The sequence below is a fragment of the Staurois parvus genome, unplaced genomic scaffold (genome assembly GCF_062004578.1).
Source record: "Staurois parvus isolate SC_StPar_1 unplaced genomic scaffold, SC_StPar_1.0 ptg000005l, whole genome shotgun sequence".
Classification (NCBI taxonomy): Eukaryota; Metazoa; Chordata; class Amphibia; order Anura; family Ranidae; genus Staurois; species Staurois parvus.
Genome location: NW_028317801.1, coordinates 4,673,420 through 4,692,990, shown reverse-complemented (window position 1 = coordinate 4,692,990; position 19,571 = coordinate 4,673,420). Strand labels below are relative to the sequence as shown.

The following is a 19,571-nucleotide window of genomic DNA, read 5'->3' as shown; positions in this document are numbered from 1 at the left end:
TCTAGAGGGCCACACAACAGCAGCGCTACTTTTTTCATTGAAGTGTATTGCCTCAAGTTAGGTAGCCCAAAATTAATGGGCTATAATGTACCTCAATGCATGCTGAAAAAGTTATAGTACATATTCCCCTCAACATTGGTGTCAATAGGTACAATATTAACCCCCATCATTGGTATCAGTGAGTGCAATAACAACCTCCCATCACTGGCGTCAATGGATGAAATATTAACTCTTCATCATCAGTGTCAGTGGATGCAATAAACCTCCAACACTGGTGTCAGTAGCCACACAGCTGGGGGGGGGGGAGGGGTGGTATGGTGTCAAATTTTTAACGTACAATACAGATGCATGCAACTCATTTAGGTCGCATGTCCTCTTCAGCTACAACAAATCTAAAATCTGTCTACTCTATAGAAACTTTTTTTTTTTTTTTTTAACTTTTAGCAGTTTTGGATAAAGTTAAGGGTTTGAACCAAGTACAAACAAAAAGATGATGATGACAACGTCAGTTCATGTGATATTTATAGAGTCCAAGAGTGACACAGTGGCTGGCTTTGCTGTCCTGTGACATGGAGGGCCTTTGGGTTTTTTTTTTTTGCGCTCTGTATTGTGCCATTTTTTTGTCTAAAGCTTCAGCAGGGACTGGATGAATTTCAATCCATGTTATGGGCAGGCTGGTTGTAGAGAGGCCATCTACTGACTTCTGTACAACCAGCCTGTTTTTTTTTCCCCTGAACGATCAGTGCCGCCAGAAACACTAATCAGTGTGTTCTGAGAAGGGAGAAGGCTCCTCGCTGTCATAACACAACACAGCGGGAATGATTCTGAATATGTGAATGGGGGAATTGGGCCATTTATTTTCCAATCAACCTTCTGGTTGAACGGAAAAAAAATAAGAAATGTATGTGAAGCTCAAGTAAAATGACATGCTTTCTGCTCATCCAATTCTGGCAGCAGTCTATGAAAATGTATTTTAACCTAAAGTTTTAGCCCATCCAAATCTAATGTTTTTGTGTAAGAGGACTAGTTGTTTTAATTATCCATTGAGCTTTGTATCTCTCCAAAAGGTATGATCTTACAGCTGTGACTAGCACACTTTTCATACACATGAAGGGTCTGATTTACCAAGATATGCAATGAGGTTAAAGGCAAGTGTGTTTTCTTCAAAAGTGATTGTTAACACTGGGTTTTCCAAACGTGGTATCTCTTGTACAAATTATAAATGTGCAAGCTCATCTGCTGGCACCATGCCTGGCTACATGATTGCTCTAGGTCAGGAAAGTAAGACAATGAGAATCTGGATGAATCAGTTCCCCAGATTTCTCTTATGATAAATGTCCTTAAAGGGACACATTCATTTCTTGGTGCCATACAGCTTTGCTTTACTTAAAGTGAACATTCATTCTGCTATGGGAATCACCTCTAATAGCAAATTTAGAATACTTCAGAAAATAGTAAACACTTTTCAACATCAAATTATATGGCTTAAAAAAATTGTAACATTTGCTATTTAATCTTAGCCACAAGGTAGCAAAAATGAGTTTCCCTCTTAAAGTGTTACTAAACCCACAACAGTAAAAACGGTCTGTATATGCATTACAGAATGCTTGTTATACTCACTGTGGAACCTAAGGGGTAAGTCCTCTGCATTGTGTAAAAAGGCTGTTTGATCCAGTCTTCTCTGTTCCTCCCTTTTTTCAAGCGACCACCTCTTATCTCCTGACAGACTGAACCGTAGGCATTTACACATGCTCAGTTTGGTGTGCATTGCTAGAGAGGTTTTTTTTTTCTCGGGAGAGTGCATGTGATAAGCACAAGGCCAATCAGCACTGGTCAGACAGAGGTCAGGGGTTTTACATCCTCCTACAGCAGAAAGAAAACCCCTGCTACAAGCTTTAGTTAGTGCTGGGCACAGGTAGAAGTCACAAGACTGCTCTACCTTCTAATGAGAAAAGGTAATTAGCAGCTTATATTTACTAAAATAATTGCATTTCCATGTTCTGTGTACTGTGGGAGACCAAATATAGTGGATACAGGTCCTAGGTTTAGTAACACTCTAAGAACTGGCACTAAAAATAACACAATCACACGTTAAGTCAATAAAAATATCTTTATTTTTATAAATAAAATATAAAAACAGCAGCAATAAAAATACAACTGATTATAAAAAAATACAATTTTATTTTGAACCCAAATAAATACTTCTTACAGATATTTCTGTATTAAACTGTAAAAAAAAACACTTTATAAAAACATTAAAACGTACACTTTGTACAAACTAAAGTAAGTTTGCTAAGTTAACTAGCAGAGCATCATTCATTTCTTGTCAATGTGTAGTAAGATTGCAGTATTGTACAAAAGCCCTTAGAAAACCACTGGCAGTGTACAGCACATTATGTTCAGTAACAGTAAAGTCAACTTTCAGAAATAACACACACATTTCATTGTGTAGTTGTTTCACAAAAACATTTCAGGTTAGGAAGCATCACATTTCAAATTGCTTAAACCAACTGGATGCCAACCCAGCCGATATTCAATCTTATAAGAGAAAGTGTTTCAACTAAAATAAACTAGCAGGATGGTGTAAAACAACAGATCTAGTCTTCTATCCACCTAAAAACAAACAAAATGTTATTAAATTATCTGTGTCTTCGTCTCATGTGATCTATAAAGAAAAAAATGATTAGAGGATAGAAATGTTTTTAAATTATTTGGGTCTTCTCCTTGTGTTATCTATAAGGAGGAAATGATTAGAGGGAAGAAAATGGTTAGGTTCAGGATTGATGCCATTAAGAACATGAAGTTTCACCAGACACACACTGTCTGCAATAAAAAATGTTAGTGAAAAATAAAAACAAGCCTGCTGAAAAAAAAATGCACAACACTCAAACACTGCTGTAATGACATATACAAAAACACCAAGTGAAAAATTCAAGTTTGAGCTTTCAACAAGACAATATAGGAACAAATATTCCCTAAACTACAGTATCACTGTAAAAATATTAAACAAAAAAAAAAAGAATGTGCTCAAAACCATAACACTTAGAATTCAACCTGATGTCTTCATTTAAGTTACATCTGAGGACATTATGCACACTGTAAACATTACCTCAAAAGTGATTAGAATCCCCATGATCTTCCTTCTCCCAACAAATGAATAATCCCAACAAAAAGGGATCCTTCCCAACCACATACCTGAGTAAAGATACAATCCAAAGCAATTTGGACCTTAGAAACCATCTTTAACACATGCTATGCACTGGAGTCAAAACCTCCAAACATATCAGGCAGGTAAATATATTATAAATTTTTAAAATCCATAGGATTAAATGAATCCTGAACTATACCGCACTCTACTTTATGGTCAATTCAGCAGTGATCTGAAATGTTTAACAAGAATATTAAAAAAAAAACAAACAAAATTTTTTAAAAAAGTCCAAAATGAGTATAGAAAATTTGGTTAGGAAAAAATACTGGCAGAGCTTAAAAGAGGTTTCTAAAGTTTCAAGTGTTTCACAATTTCTACACGGTAAAAAGCATATCTTCCAATGGAAGAGATGAGCAGATTTACTGCCGTTCACTAGAGAAATGCATTAAATCGTCAGGTTTAATGCAGTGCTTTGTTGTTCTTTACTAAAGAAAAAATATTTCAGCACACAAATTGCGATTAATACTGAGTGAGGTATGGAGATGAATAGGGCAACTTAAAGTGGTAGTAAACTCTTCTTGAATATTTTACCTACTGGCAAGCTTATAATAAAGCTTACCTGTAGGTAAAATTAATATCTCCCAAACGTGAACGTAGGAAATATTAGCCCTTTTTGATCTTTGGCGCATGCCCGTGCCGTTCCTTCAGAGCACTGTGCCGTGGCCCGGGACTTCCTGCATGGGAGTGACGTCATTGCGGCTCAGCCAGAGCTCGCGAACCCGGAAGGAAGACTGGGTGAACATGGAACCCCCGGGGAGCATTGACAACGCTCTGCTGGAGGACTTCGTTTCAAGGTAAGTCCTTCACAATATGCTAGTATGCAATGCATACTAGCACATTATGCCTTTAACTTGCAGGGTTTTCTTCTTTTTTTTTTTTTTTAATGTGGTTTACTACCGCTTTAAGGCAAGGGCTGAGGTAGAGCAAGATTTATCAGTTTGCCCTGGTGAACATGGTCACTGAGACTAAAAAAAGAGGAAAAACATAAAATTTTGAGTTATCACTAGCACTACAATAGGAGGGAAATATTCCAATGGATACACTTGTTTTACTAAAAAAAAAAAAAAAAGGTTTAAAGCAGGCCATAATTATGCAATTTTCTGGTTGGTGGTCTGGTTGCAGGAAAGAAATTTGCTTGATTCCACCATCAACACATTCAGTGGTGATGGAGGAATCCCCTGAGCAGAGCTTTTGTATTCTGACAGAGGGAGGTTTTCCATCCATCAAAATACAATGATCACTGCCGGCTACTTTAGGAAAAAAAAAAAAAAAACCTGACTGGCTGGTTGCATTGAAGTTGATCTATGGATCAGCTTCAGGACAATCAGCCTGCCCATAGATGAATTGAACCCACCAAATTCCAATTTATCTATGGCTGGCTTAAGAGAGGATTTACCTCACTTTGGAGAGTTTTTTTCAGGATGAACTCCCACGCGTGAGGGTTAGGTTATTCCAGAATGGCCAAGTAAGATGGCCGAAGATCCCAAACCAAAAGGATGACCAGCAGCAATACTGATGCTGGTGTGGGAACTAGGAGAGGATAGTTCCAGTTTGCTAAAATCTAAAAAAAAAATGGTGGCCGCTAGACAATTGTTGGATATGGTGAGGTGATTTAGCTGCATTCTCCAGCTCACTATGCACTGCATGGAAGGTCAGACACAGCCATCTCTGGCTTTACAGACCCTGGAGAAGATGACAATATGCAATAAGCAAGCATGATTTTGTTGATGTTAAAGTTTAAACCAATCTGCTCTCCCATCCACCCGTTTATTGGCTGGCTCCGTTTCCCTAAATGCATTGAAAGCTGTGCCATGTAAGGTACAGGGAAGCACTTCCTATGTATACGTTCCTCCAAAGGAGTCCAGATTGTCACTTGGTGATTATGCAATGCTGGGTACACACAGGAAATTTTCTTTCAGTCATTCAACCCAACAGCTAAATGAAAAAAAAAAACCCTTACAGATCCAATGTTAGTGTGGCGATCTCCCGCTGACCTATTGTGTTCAGAGAGGGGGATGACCCCCCCCCCCCCCCCCGCCAGAAAACACTAGTAAGCCCTAGCAGCAACTGGCTGCCAGCACTGATTGGATTTTAGTTTTCCAGAATGCCTGTTCAACAGGCCAGTCCGGAGACCAGCTTCTGTCTAAAAAGGTGCTGTATACATGGGCCAGGAGTCGGCCGATTACTGACGAACAGACGATTTTTTGGCCCATGTGTGCCCAGCTTTAGAGGTCACAGTTTTTAATGATTTTAGCAACAGAGTTAATCAATGTCAAATATGAGTTTATGTGGAAAAAAGGTATTGCATTAACTTCTCTTAATAAAAAAAGTGTGCACAGCTCAATGCAAAATTGATCTTTAAAACAAAGTTGCAGTTGTCCTATAAGGTGTCAGGGTTGGCAGTCATCTAACTAGACATCCATTGAAAAAAAACAAACATTTCTGTGGAAGGAGGAAAATGGTAGGTTTAATTTTTCATTTAATAATTTCCTAAGAAGGGGGATAAATGATGGTCATATTGTTTATATACAACCAATCCCAATCTATAATGTGTGTGAAATTTTCAATTTGGTGGACCAGAAAGTTCACACACACTAGACTATGGTATGGACAGTGTTATGTCCAAGTAATGTGACAAAACACATTTCATGTATTGAACAAAAAACACTGAGAATAGATGGATCAAGATGTTGCCAACAAATATCCATGATGATCACACAAGGGTCATAGAAAAAAAAAAAAAAAAAGGATCTTTGTATGAACTGCCCTCTCAGTTTGCTATGGTAATTTACAGAAGTATAAAAGATTTACTAAAAGATTTACAAAGGTGTACATCTCCCAACTGTAAAAACAGCAAGCAAAGAAACAGCTTGAAAACGGCTCTTTGTGACTGCATAGCCCCCATTTTCCATTGGTCTACCACAGGCAAACTAAAGTCATTGGGGTGCCTGTAAATTGTGGACAGAAAACAAGGCATGTGTTTACAATTTAATGACTTCTGGCAAAAAAAAAAAGAAAAATCAAATTATTCAACGTTTTCTATACACAGACTACAGGACTGCTTTACCAATTCCACATTTAGAAAAAAACAGCCATTTCTAGAGCTTGTATTTGGTAAATGATTTAATACTTACTAAGGAATCTCTGACTGCAAAGTGTATTATAAAGTGCCATATCCACTACACAAGTGCAAGCTGGAAATTGAATGTCAAGTATAGCCAGCACATGGTATAGCAGGGAGGTAGAAGTGCTACCAAAAATCTGGTTAACTCTGCTGTTAACAGAACTTGACAAGCTTAAGTAAATTTAGTGCAACACAAACTAAAAAAGTTTTTCTAAGTTCATCTGGATTTTGGCTTTACCCTATCCATTTGTAGTGATTATTTTGCATTAACGTCATTATCAGCTTTGATATAAAACTATAAAAGCATATACAGGAGATGCTTAGAGGTGACTACAACTGTAGCTGTAGCCAAGCTTTAAGCACCTGCATAAAATTAAGATTGTTTAAAAATCCAACTATAAAGCCAAATGTTAAAAAATTTGTAAAACATAAAAAAAAAACAAAAGAAAAAAACCCATAAAATACTATTAAAATATCTACTTGTCTTGGTCCTGACAGTATGAAGATTACACCACACAGAATGAATTGTCTATTGATAAAGCAGCAGAAAAAAAAAAAAAAAAAAAAAAAAAAAAGACGCCAAAAAACAAAACAAAACAAACAAACAAACAAAAAACCCAAGAAATTAAAACAAATGCCCAAATTATGAATTACCATCAATAAGAGGCCAAAACCTCAAAAACTGGTGCATTTTTATGCTTTATGCAAAGATTCAGTTTTCATACGTGAAATTTCCTGTCAAGCAAAGCTTCAACATTTATTTCTGAGCATATGCTTCACAACTGTAGATAAGACCAGAAAACTATTGATATAACAAAACAAAAATTGCCCCACTGACAAAGTAGAAACTAGTATTATTTTTTTTTTACATTTTTCCTAGGTGCCATATCTACATTACAACATCCATGTTAAAAAAAAAAATAAAAAAAAAATGGAACTATATATACACAATCTCAAAGACATATACTTGATGAGACAAAACAAAAATCACAAGGAAAAAAAAACAAAAAAAAAAATACATTTTTTTTTAACTCGAAAAGATGTAAAGGTAAGTGGAAAGAACAAATGCACTAGTCTGGATAAAATGATTGACTTACTAATTTTCTTTATAAAATTGAAGAGATACACTGAAACACACTTGAAGCTTTCTTGGGATATTATAGTCCAAAGAGTAGAGATGTTCTGACAGGACAATATCAGCATTACTAAAGTTTGTGTTTGTTTTTTTGTACAAAAATGCAACATCTGAAAAATGATAAAGTTTTAAAGTTCTGGTAATACATATAATGGTTGCTCTACATCTTCACAAAATAACTGATCGCAAGAGCTACAGATGTTACTAAATTACCTAACGATATCATGTAAAGTGGTTTTAGAATCTATGAGCTGGCTACCAAATTTAAGGATATTGACGAAAGTGCAATAAGGTGATTGATAAAGTGAACAGAAACACTGACTGATTTGCATTCTTCAATTAAGTTCTCTGGGTCCAGAGTGTTCTTTCTCTGTAACCCAAATTAAATAGGTTTGTCAGGCAGAAAAGGCAATGGAAAGGCTAACTGGATGGAAACCTGTCAAAGTCGGGTGCCTTTTAATAGTACCTTAAAAAGAGTAATTCTACCCTTCATCTAACTGGCGTTCTAAGATAGGGTACTAAAATAAGACATTTTATAATATCAATTGCTGATCTTGAAAATTGTTCTGCTTTTGAAGGTCATGAGGAAAGGGGTTCACATATAGCTGTCAATTAAGGAATACAATTACACAATACTGCATCCAAATTCAATGGTGTGACTTATTAAGAAATAGAGACAGCTTCCCAGTGTGTCTACAGCACAATAAAGTTCCCTCTGGCTCCAGCTATCTTGACAGAACAATAACTGAATGGACATAAAAGAAAAACAAAATCCTAATCACAAGGCTGACTTTTTTGGTAGTGTAGGTAAAGAGACTGCTGCCTACAACACAGGTTTAAATACTAGAACTAGTTATATCCAAAACAGAACTGTCAGCATGAAAATACAGTTTTTAGCCTTTAAAACCTTAAAAGACTTCCCTAAGGTTTAAAACACAAAGAAAGCTCAAAAGAAAGCTATTCATCAGGTTCATGCATGGCTCTCACACAAGTCACTAGAGAATAAAATATACATTTACTTGAAAAGAGATCAGTAAAACGGACCAACATACACCTAGGTTTTACAGGTCAATTGATCAACAACCTTTACACTCATTCAAGTCAGTTTTCAGATAGTGTCACAACCTGCATCTTTAGCAGAGGACATCGGCTGGCCAATTTCTCGCACAGGGACATATAGGCTGGAATTATGAAAACATGGGAAGTTGGGCTATTCTCCTCCTATACCTGAACATGCACACTCAGGAAATACACGCCACCCATACTGGCAAGGTCTACAACTAGCTTTTAGGCAAGCTAAAATAAACAGTTTGGGGTCTCTGCTGTAATTAAACCTGACAGAATAGACAGAAATAAAACAAAGACTGATATACACACAGCTTTCCAATTCACTAGGACCTGGTGAAGTCATGGTAACGTGATGGAGTAATTATGCAAGTCTGTATTTAAATTGCCAACAACATGACAGTTCACTACCAGCAAAACCTGGTCATGCAACAGTTGAATTCCACCAATAACACAAGCCTTATGGTGTAAACAGCATAGAATTCTATAACAAACCCAGAACTCTAGAGCAGGAAAACTGCGTTAATATTGCTTTTAATGTTAGCCTTGCCAATACACACAAAGAGCAGAGAAGGAAGTCTGAAACTAGACATTTTGTCTAAACAAACCTAAATATTTTTTGTAACAGATTGATTAAAACATGCCCCCCCTGCACAATCTTCCTAATGTCAGTATAAAATACACATTTCAAATGCGAACAGATACAAAACTTATTCTGAATGCAAATCAAACAGCAAAGGCAAACTTAAACACCTCAAATTAACACCAATCCACATCAGAGCAGCTGAGAGCCAGAAGACAAATTAGCCATGTAACCAGTATACAAGACAGCCAAGAAGTGGGACTTATACCTATATTTGAATCTAGTATCTCTTAATTAAATGTGGGCTAAGCTATTAAGGGGTTTTCCCTTTCTGTTAAAGGGAGCCCATTACAAGAATAATATACCACTGCCAAGGTGCAAGTTCTGGGGCTTTAACTTTGATCCCTGCTTCACTAGTTTGAGGGTCTTTTTATCCAGAACAGGCAAGCAGCCAGGACTCCTAACCTAAATATCTATCAAGGTCAGTGTCTAAGGAAAGATAAAGATGACTGGTCCATAATTGCCTCCTTTGAAAAGAAGTCTGCAACAGATTCTCAAATATGTAACCTAAATAATGTTTGATTATATCTGCTTACTCAAACTGTAAAGCTGGCCATGGATGTATTAAAATTCATCTGGATCAGCAGGGACCGCCCAAATTTCAATCCATCTATGGCCATTCCCGTTGATAAGAAGTTGATCTATCAACTGACATTTCATGAATAGGCTCATTGGAAAATTTTGTTTCCATCAGCTCCTGCAGCCAAACGGCTGCAGCTCTAATCAGTTTAATCTGACGGCGGAGTCGTCCTGCTGTCAGAATACAATGACAAAGCGGGAGGATTCCCGCATTCTCATCAAAGGTGTGGATGGGGGAATCGGTTCAGTTTTTTTTGTTCAACCTACTGGCTGAACAAAAAAAAAAAACTGAACCATGTATGGCCAGCTTAAGCTACAGATTTTTGTTTAGCAAGTTACCATCCTTGCCCCATTAACTTCCAGAGGAAAAAACAGCTGTGGGCTGTGTGAAGTCTAATTTATTACCTAAAACTAGTCAAAACTAGAAGGCTTGGTAGAGAAAGTTCTACCATAAATACTTACAGAATGAAGTACCTATAACAACCATTATGTAATATTCCCTAGCAACCTTTCTAACTGAATTCCCTGAAAGACCCAGACAGCACCTGCCCTTCTGAGGTGTGAAAGAAGCTGCATAATGTAAGTCGCTGAAAAGCTTCACCTTACAGTAAATAAGCAGCAGATTGCAGGGCAATTACACTTTGCCTTCTTTAAAAGACAAGCATATGAAAAACTGAACTCCAGATAGTGTGTTCAATGGTATTACTGAGTAAACTGCATTTACCTCCAGCTCTCAACCCCAAGATCTGCATCTTCAAAGCATTTGCTCCTGGCACCAGCTTTGCTCCCCCTGCCTACTGCAGTGTTCAAGCACAAAATTGGTTGCTGGCCTACAAAATAGGAATGAGCTCAGATGTTTTCAGATCCTAGTCCAAACCCACCTAAGTTATTATGACAGGAAACGGTCACTGTAGTAAACCAAGCATAAGTGGCTGAAACTTTCCTTGCCCCACAGTGTCACATATACACGCCCCTTGTATACGTGTGACTACGGGGAGGGGAATACCTCAGCGGCTTTGGTTTGGCTCAGTATAGTGACAGCCTCCTGGTGGGATTTCTCAGTTGCGATCGGATTAGGATCCAAACACGCCTGAGCTCATCCCCTACTACAGAAGTCTATGGGAACGTTACCATATATTGGTCCTGTGCAATACAGAGGGCAGGGGTGCACTGCTGGCAGGAGCAGATCTTCATGTCAGAAGCCTGGAGATCAGAGGAAGGTGTATTTATTTTAATCCATTAACCTCAAATCTAGAAATGTGATTCTGTGCACTTGACCTTTAGGAATGCCGTAACATTAAAAATAGTACGCCCAGGAGAAACTTATTTCTATCTTATATGCTATCCAATGCCACTTAATTAAATGTTAAGTGTCATGTGTAGTAACCCAGAGCAACCAATCACAAACTGTTACACTACATTCAGCAACTGAAAGCGGATTTCTGGTTGCTATGGGTTATTGCACAATTCTCATTATGTAAAAAAAAAAACCTGTCCTCTATAAGTAATCATTATTAATGCAAAACAAACAATTTAATCCAAAAGCAATATTTGGAAACACACTTGGATGTTTGTTAGTGTTTTTATAAGAGTGTTTTACCTGCAAAAAATAGATTGATAGGTGCTTCAGGAAATAACATGGGAAGGTCCCACCAAATCCTGCAACTCCCTGTTGAGAACTGTCACTTCACTGATGTTCATATTTGTTCAGCAGGCTGATACATAATCATAATTACAGGGCATCATATCTAAAAGAAGGGGCTGGAATGCCAGGTTTCCTACAACTGGAGCTGTAGATTTATGCTGATATGGCTCCATTACACTGGGAAGTTTAAGTCTTTATGTCACTTTGAAGACAAGTCAGAAATAGCTGAATATTTAGCCAGAATATTGCAGAGACACAGTTTAACGGTTATGTTTACAAATTTCTAAATACCCCGGGGGCCAAAGCATGTATCAAACTGTGACATACCAGATGGAGTGAAATGAACAAAAATGCAGATACCATGCAATGAAGATAAGAGCAACCATTATCATGTATCTCTATTCTACAAATCAAGACTGTGACCCTCTACCCCCCTTACCCACCCCCCTCCCCTCAAACCCAGTGTCTTTTTTTTCATCCATGTTTGAAATGTGCCTTTTCACACACAGACCTACATGCATGGATCACAGTTCTGAAATAATATAGTATAGAAAGAAACAGGTCTGTCCTGTTCAGACGATGTCCTGAATAAAGGTATCCAAAGTACACAGTGAGACACTGCGGAGTCCACTAAGCGTCTTTCCCAGCAAGTGTTCGGTAATGTTCTGTGAATGTGGTTGAAATCATTCTGCAATCAGTGATACGTTGATGTGTGATAAGTCTATCATGTGCCTAAAATATTGTAAGAACACATTGTTAGAATATAAAGTTATTTTATTATTCTGTAAATCAGTTCAATTACAAAGCAGGTTACAGTATTTTCATAAGCTGCAACTCATTAACTTGCTAAAATCTGGCTGGCTGTTATGTTTATTCATTAGCACCTTGATTAAAAAAGGCTTTCTGATGCAAGGGTGAATAATACAGACTAAAAAAAAAAAAAATCTTTGTTACAATGTGACCTTTGTGACCATCATTTTGTGTTTTTCTTCTATATTGGATAGAAATATTCTGCATATCTGGTAAGATTATATATATTATTTTCTTAAGAACCAGTCAAGATTTGGGCTTACAAAAGAATAAGAACATACATTCATCTATGCAGGTTTACCTATGAAAGATTCAAATTTGCATCCTTATTAAAGCAGAACTAAAGTCGCAGCACTTCCCCTTTAGTAACGCAACACCCACAAGCTCCACTTGCCACTGACATCTTTGACCGGTCTTTGCCTTGGTTTGGAGTCTTTGGTCATGCCGATTGGCTTTCTTTGGATGAGGCAATTCCCATGCATGCATATGGCAGTTAATTAATGCACCAAGGCATGTTGAGATTGTACACCGAGCTGCACCTCTTTAGAGACCTGCTAGCAGTAAGGCTGAAAGCTTTTACTGCAGAAAAAAAATACAAAGTTTCTTCTGCAACAAAAATCCCATCATGCTAGCAGCATTTTTTTCAGTAAGGGCCCTTTCACACGAAGAGTCTGATCACATCTGCCTATCAGTTTTTCAGGCGGATCTGATCAGACCCTCAATTCACCTCCATGGACCAGCGGACTTGTGATCGTTTACACTCACCTAATTCCAATCCGATCTGCTGACATAAATAAGAAAAAAAAGAAGGGGATCCGCCCCTCTCCATCTAGGCAGATCAGAGAGTAGTCAGGTGTGAACAGAGAGCGGAGTCCATCTTCACCCAGACACCCATAAAGCAGAGTGGGTTATGTCCACGTCCACTGCAGAAACTGAGTGGACACAGACCTGTCATTCGCTCACTCTGCTCTGGTCAGTACGGGATCAGCAGACAGATTCCCTGCTGATCATAAAGGAGTCCGCCCAGTGTGAAAGGGGCCTAAAGTTCCATTTTAACCTTGGTTGGGGATGATCAAAAGCAAAAAAATCAGGAGAAAGATCTCCTTAAGGTCTGACATTTGTCATCCTATCAACTACCAGAACGTGAACTCATGCTGGACTGTTCCAGCATCTAAATAACCAAAGCAGTATAAACAGAGCCTTGTTATTGCTTATACTTCTCTAAAAGGACAGTTACTGTGAAAAATAAAATCCTATAACCAGTGGTAGGATAAGTACTATCTAGATACTGTAAGCTCAATCTTCTTTTCCTTTGTTCTGTCAAGCAATAAGGATGTAAATTTAACACTTGCTGCATCTCAACATAAAATAGTTCAAAACAATAATTGTACAACATTAGGTTTGGTAAAGCATTGTATATCTTAAAAACCATTAAATTTTTTAATAAAATGCCTATTTTTGCCTTTCTTCAATTCTTTGTTGCATTTCAGTGCTGAGAACTTACTGCAGCCACTTCCTATTTACTTACTTACAATCAGTAATCATTCTATGGTATTTCTCAAGGTGGGTTTCCTGACAGTGACCATACAGTGGACCAGCCTTTCTCAACCGGGGTGCCACCAGAGGTCTTCAGAGGCGCCGTGGGGAGAATGGCTGTCACTTGAGCCCGAGCTCCCGATCCCCAGCTGCACTGTACGTTGGCATTGGGAGCTGTCACACCGCTCAGCAAAGTGAAAGCAAAGGGAAGGGGAGTGTTTTCTGTGCTCTCTTCTTCCCCCTACAGTGCAGTACCCAGCTGTGTGATAGAAGCTAAGGTACTGTAACTTTTCATAATGCTGCATACGTACGTGTGTTTGCGTGTGTATGTATACGTACATGTTTGTATGTGTGTATTTGTTTTTATATGTGTATATATGTATTTTAATTTTAACCTCAACCCCCTATTCCTGTCCTATCAGAACTGCTTTTTTAGGACTTGCTCGTACTGCTGCTCCTCTGAAAAGCCATCCATGCTCAGATCGCTTTTCAGAGGCATTTGACAGGTGGTAAAAAGGCAATATGTTGCCTCCTCACCACCTGGTTTAACCCCGTAAAAAGCAGAATCAATCAGCATTGCACACACAGTTGAGGGGCGGTTGTAGCTCAACCCCATTCACCCGGAGGTATACTTCCAGTTGTGGCAACAACATGTGTATACCCCCAGCTGCTGTTTCTGCAGCTAAAGGGGGAGCAGTTGGGGGTGATAAAAGCAGCTCAATTGCCTGGTTTTACCGCCCTCCAACCTCACAGGTGAATAGGCTCTTGGTTCACATCTGTGTGGCTGTGTGTAGGGCAGCCCATTCATTTCAATGGGCTGCCTTACCCGCAGAAATGCAGGGAAAGTCGTCCCGGACGTTAGTTTTAAAATTGCACCACACCAAAAACACCCCACATTTGCCAATGTAAGGAGTACCCCTAAAGAGCAGAGCATTTGTCTGTGTGTCAGGAATGAGCGAGATTTTGCGTGTGTTCCGGGACACACAATAACGTGAACCAAGCCTTGGACAGGGGTGCCTCGTCACTGAAAATACTTTTCAAGGGCGCCCAGACTGGAAATAGGTTGAGAAACACAGCAGTGGACCATACCATGTGTGTTTAAACTGTTGTCTCCATTGGAGGCATATGTGACAACATAATGCAGGGATTTCACGGATCACCCAGTATTATTTTGATAAAAGCTGTAGATTTAAAAATAATGAAATTTCTTTTGAAATTACATTAAAGTGGTAGTAAAGGCTTTGGGTTTTTACCTTAATGCATTCTCTGCATAAAGGTAAAAAACCTTTTCTGTTTAGTTCCCCCACATCCCCCCCTAAATACTTACCTGAACCTAATCCATTGGCTCCTGCTGCTGTCAATGAAATCCAGTGAGGAGGGAGCAGGGGGTGGTGTCGAATCGCACCGTGTGTGTCAACAGACACACACAACATGGCTCAGGATCAAACCTGCACTTGTGCCACCATAGGAAGTAGCTTCATGTGGTGGCACATGGAGAAGAGGAGGAGTCCAAAGTGCAGGCGACAGACTCCAGAAGAGGAGGATCAGGGCTGCTCTGCACAAAACCACTGCGCAGTGCAGGAAAGTATAATACGTTATTAAAAAGAACCTTTACAAACATTTTAACTTGTCAAGCTCATGACAGAGTTTAGTGATTTTGTTTACCTATGAAGGTCCAGATTCTTCCATAAGCCTAATCATAACTGGTTCACAAAGTATGCATTTACTCTGAGCAACAAATGTTCATTATTCATTTTATCATGTTAAGTATTGCTTTTTGGGAACAGCAAATATTGTTTTTAAATCAACTACAGTGATTCAATAGTTATTAAATTCTATGCATATCTGACAATCTCCAACCCCCCACCAACTACCACCTACCTGTGGAACTTCTGCTGGAACTGTAAAGCATGGTGTGGACTCTTAAATGTTGCTATGGCTTTTCTCTGAAGAGGGAACATCTCAAGATCCTGCAAAGACAAAGAGTCATATTAATAAACTAGTGTTCTTTGAATACAAATTTATAATGATATAGCAAGGGCCCAACAACAGAATTGCATTAAAAAGTGTTACTAAACCCATGGCCTTGCATTCACTGTATCTGCTCTCCCACAGTACACAGAACATAGAAATGCATATATTTTAGTAAATATAAACTGCTAAATACCTTTTTTCATCAGCAGTATAGAACAGTCTTCTGATTCTATCAGTGTCCAGCAGAGCACACATTAAAGCTTTTAGGAGGAGTTTTAACATTCTGCCCTACGAGGATGCAGAACCCCTGACCTCTGTCTGTCTGGACAGCGCCGATTGGCCCTGTGCTGATCACATGCACTCTCCCAAGAAAGAAAAAAAACCTCCCTAGCAATATACACCAAACTGAGCATGTGCAGTGTGTCTCCACACGATATGCTTTATTAGGATATAAGAGGGGACACTGGAAGAAGGGGAGGATCAGAGAAGTCAAAATCAAACAGCCCTTTTACACAATGCAGAGGGTTAACCCCTTAAGTTCCACAGTGACTATAACAAGCATGCTGTACTGCATATGCAGACTGATTTTTACTGTTGTGGCTTTAGTAACACTTTAGGGGCCAGTTCATACTACATGCATTTCAGTTGCTTTTTTCTGCATCAAAAACACACATGTCCCTATTTAAATTGAAAAAAAAAAAAAAAAAGAAGAAGAAGAGGTGGAAAACAAACTGGATAGTAGAAAAAAAGCACTGGAACGTGTCAAAACGAATCCAAATGCACCGGAACGCATCAAAAACATGCATGCAGAAATGCAGCTGGACTGCGTTTCTATAGTGTGAACCGGCCCAAAGGCAAAAAAACAAAACAAAAACTTTTTAGCTTTATTATCACATTAATTTACAGAATGCATTAAGGTTAAAAGAAAAAAAAAAAACCTTTCTGCTTTTAGTCCTCTTTAATTAAGGAACGACTTGAGATGAGGTCTTTTTAAAAGATAAACATCGGGCATAAATGAAAGAACAAATGAATGTAGTAATATAATCATCAAAATGTATTAAATGCAGCCACGGTGATTACTTAAATGTGTCTTGATAATTGCAGCATCTTCTTTCAGCAGAACCTTTCAATGAAGGAGCATGTTCCATAAGTACAGTAAGATGTTGTAAGGGTCTACTACTGGGACAGGCCACTTTTTTGTGAACTTTTTTCCACTGGATAGAGCTCAGCAATGGTTCTCAACCTTTTCTGGATTGGCATAAGATTGCCAATTCTATTTGTTCATGAGCAGGGAATGTCTTTTTAGAATTAGCAGATCTCTTAATACCCAGTGAGCATATCAACATTGGTAAGCATATCAGGTTTAGGAGCCTAGGGGCGAGAAATATTATTTGACCTCCTCCCACACCACTTTTTGGTCCACTACAATCCCCTGTCTACCTCTTCTAGAGCAGACATATCGGGATTAGATTCAGGTAAAGAGAGTTGGGGTTGAGAAAGAGCCTGGCACTTTCGAGCCATGGCTGTATTAAAACTGTTATAGTTGTCAGAGAAATTGTGACAGCTGTGGAGAAATCTGCCTTAGTCAGGTAAGCCACATGTTGCATGCCTGAGAAAGGGCTAGAATCAAAGGCTGAGACAGGTGTTAAAACTGGGTTCTGCTCCTGTGCAAGGGAAGCATCATCAATCTGAGTGGTTGGTGTGTTTTTCAGGCCTTTGGCAGAAGGAATGGTTGTTTGAGCTTTTGCTGTGGTTCTCTTGCACCTGGTTTCCACCATTAGTGAGGGTATTCCCTTGGGAGTTACTCAGGTAAAGGATGCAGAAATGGGGTAAGGGTTTTCAAGAAAGAACACAGCAACCTGGCCATTGACCATCCTGTAGTCCCCCTGTGGCAAAATGATGGGAGGAAGAGCCAGGGTACTTTATAAAGGGCTCTAGGTGGAAGCGAGGGTAAAGTGTGCAAGCTGTGGTGTGATGCAATACCTGATCATCTACCTGAGACTAAGAGTGGTTAAACTTGGCACCAAAATTTTGAAAATTTACACTGTATAGGTGAATACATTTCAAACATTCACAGTTTCCTGAGGGTTTTACATAGAAAACGCATACTAATCAGGATACATATAGTATAAAGCAAGTAATGGAGATACTGTATGTCTCATACTTGCTGTGGGACTACAGTAATGGTCAAATAAACAAAAGAAACAGGTGACCCTGTCCTACCTGTCCATGTTGCTGGTCCCTATATAGAATCCAGACTTCACCTGAACTGTGGTCATACCCACAGAAAGGTTTTAAGGGGCTTCGTTCCATAAGGATGGACAATGGTCATGGACCTGTATATTATCCTGCAGATAACTAAACGTGTAGCACTGAGGTGAGTGCCCATGCAGGATCCACTGTCCAAAGTAACATTACTGGCAATCCCCACGTTGTGGGGTCTGGGTATGGCTACGAAGGTTTTACCGAGGTTGCACTGATCCAGATACACTGCTTTTATTGTTGTATTAGAAGACAGTAAAGAGTTGATTATAGAAGGTCCATCACCATAGAACATTAACAAAAAAAAAAAAAAACTGAGGACTCACGGAGTGAGGTGGGATTAAAGGGGGATGCCTAGGGAAAGTGTTCTCAAAAGCTTTGCCAATGTCTAATCAACTGAAGGAACCAGCCTATAACCCAGGATCTATGAATATCATATGCCTGTGTCTTATACGGTACAATTAAGCTTAAAAAAAAAAGAAGAAAAGACTTGCAAAATGGAAAAATGAAAATAGGAGCATGTTATAAAATAAGAAATAAAGTCCAGTGAAATAGATTTTATCTTGTTGCTTGCTTGTTGCCAATACTCCATCCTGAACAAACCCTAGTGCAAGTTCTGTGTTACTTTATTCATATGAATATTTTAGTTTAATATTTTTATAATTATATATGAAAAGTATGAGCAAAAATAGGATTTTTGTACTCACAGTAAAATCCTTTTCTTGGAGTCCATTGAGGGACATAGGAAACCTTGAAATTTGGGGATATAATGCTGTCTATTGGATAACTGCACACTGGCAAACAAAACACTGTAGGTCAGCCCAGGATTTAACCCCCCCTACTAACAGCATGACTAAGTTTTATAGCAAATCAGTGTGGAAGGCTTGCTTATAAATACAGAGGGGTGAGTCCCTCAACAGACTCCAAAGAAATGAATTATGCATTAAACCCCAGACAAAAGACAAAACAAAGGGGCCCCCCTGCAGGTTTAGGTCATAATGTAGTAGTATGTACCACATTATGACAGACTCATCAGTACATGGAGCCCTCCAACAATGCGCTGTCGTGGCTTCCCGGTACCGCCATTTTCACCTGGTTTTCCTTCCGGATTCGCAGGCTCCAGTAGTATGAATGACAAGAGCCGTGATGACGCCACTCCTGTGCATGCGCCAAAGACATCACTTGCTGCATTCTTTGTGAATATCTCCTAAACAGTGCAAGTTTAGGAGATATTCACTATACCTAAAGGTAAGCCGTATTACAGGCTTGCCTGTAAGTACAACTTAAAAAGTGGACTTTATTTCCACTTTAAGTACAAATATCCTATTTTTGCAATTGCTTTTCCTCTAAAATATTTGTTCATATGCATAAAGTAACACCCAGAACTTGCAATAGGCTTTGTTCAGGGAGTCTAAAATCTTTGGGACATCCAAAAAGCAGTCCAATTGAGGGGTGGGCAACATAGCAGCCAATCGCTAATAGACGCAATCTAAACAACAGGAACACTTTCTGAAACAGAACGGGTAAGGTCAAGGTTTGCCCTTTGGTAGTGCTCAAAGCCAAATACTGATCCAGACCAGAGTGGAAGAA

The 19,571-nt window shown here is 38.8% G+C and overlaps 1 protein-coding gene across 2 annotated transcripts in view; it reads right to left on the bottom strand.

Annotated features, from left to right (window-relative positions):
* Positions 1 to 2,096: 2,096 nt before the first annotated feature.
* RBM33 (RNA binding motif protein 33) overlaps positions 2,097 to 19,571 on the bottom strand; it is a 199,708-nt gene continuing 182,233 nt past the window's right edge. For both annotated transcript variants that reach the window (XM_089693178.1, XM_089693251.1), the window contains exons 18-19: positions 15,627 to 15,715; positions 2,097 to 12,131 (exon numbers count right to left, since the gene is read on the bottom strand). In XM_089693178.1, the coding sequence (XP_089549304.1) occupies positions 12,083 to 12,131; positions 15,627 to 15,715 (138 nt within the window). In that variant the 3' untranslated portion in view covers positions 2,097 to 12,082. The remainder of the gene's footprint in view (positions 12,132 to 15,626; positions 15,716 to 19,571) is intronic.